This window comes from Colobus angolensis, unplaced genomic scaffold, assembly GCF_000951035.1.
Source record: "Colobus angolensis palliatus isolate OR3802 unplaced genomic scaffold, Cang.pa_1.0 Scaffold381, whole genome shotgun sequence".
Lineage (NCBI taxonomy): Eukaryota > Metazoa > Chordata > Mammalia > Primates > Cercopithecidae > Colobus > Colobus angolensis.
In genome coordinates this window covers 1,638,380-1,639,068 of record NW_012117166.1, presented here as the reverse complement: position 1 = coordinate 1,639,068, position 689 = coordinate 1,638,380, and the positions used below count along the sequence as shown (strand labels likewise).

The 689-nt window shown below is 59.5% G+C and overlaps 1 protein-coding gene across 1 annotated transcript in view; it reads left to right on the top strand.

The window, feature by feature from the left end:
- The first annotated feature begins 386 nt into the window (after positions 1-386).
- Positions 387-689, top strand: part of LOC105520561 (NADH-cytochrome b5 reductase 2) — a 9,137-nt gene continuing 8,834 nt past the window's right edge. Inside the window, exon 1 of the mRNA XM_011954358.1 lies at positions 387-679. Coding sequence (XP_011809748.1) covers positions 575-679 — 105 coding nt within the window. The 5' untranslated portion in view covers positions 387-574. The remainder of the gene's footprint in view (positions 680-689) is intronic.

The following is a 689-nucleotide window of genomic DNA, read 5'->3' as shown; positions in this document are numbered from 1 at the left end:
CTTGATTTTGGACTTCCAGCCCCCAGACCTGTGAGACAATAAAATTTTGTTGTTTAAGCCGCTCCGTCTGTGGCACTTTGTTACAGCAGCCCTAGCAGAGTCAAACAGGTGGGGATCTGCTTCTGGGCGTCTCTGTTTCATACAGGTCCTGAGGCAAGAATTTGCCTTTGCCTGTAACCAAGGGTGAGCGGGCAGCGAAGGTTCCACAATGCACCGTGAAGACCCTCTAACTGTGCCTACTGTTCTGCTCCCCTCCCATTGGCGGGGGGCCCTCGTCCTCCCTCTCCAACCAGCGAATGAATGAACGCATGAATACATGAGCCTTCAACTCGGCGACGCCCCTGCTTCGGCCCCACCCGGAAAACCCCCCGCCCCGGACCAGGCCCAGAGTAGGTGCCCAAGAGGCATATTGAATGAATATATTCACGCGTTCTTTGCAGTTGCCTGAATTCTTCCTTCACCAGCATCCCCCTCCGCCCAGTCCCCCAGACGGCCTTCTCCAGCCTTGCCGAGTTTAAGTAAGCTGGGGGGGTGCTCAGTGTGGCAGCTCTGCGTGTGCAGGGAAGGGGCCAGGATGCAGAGAGGCAGCGCAGGAGCGAGGACGCCCCGGCTCAGCGCCCCGCCAGCCTCAGGATCGAGCGCTGCCCTGGGGGCAGGGCTGACCCAGAGCCAGCGGCTCGCGAGTGAGA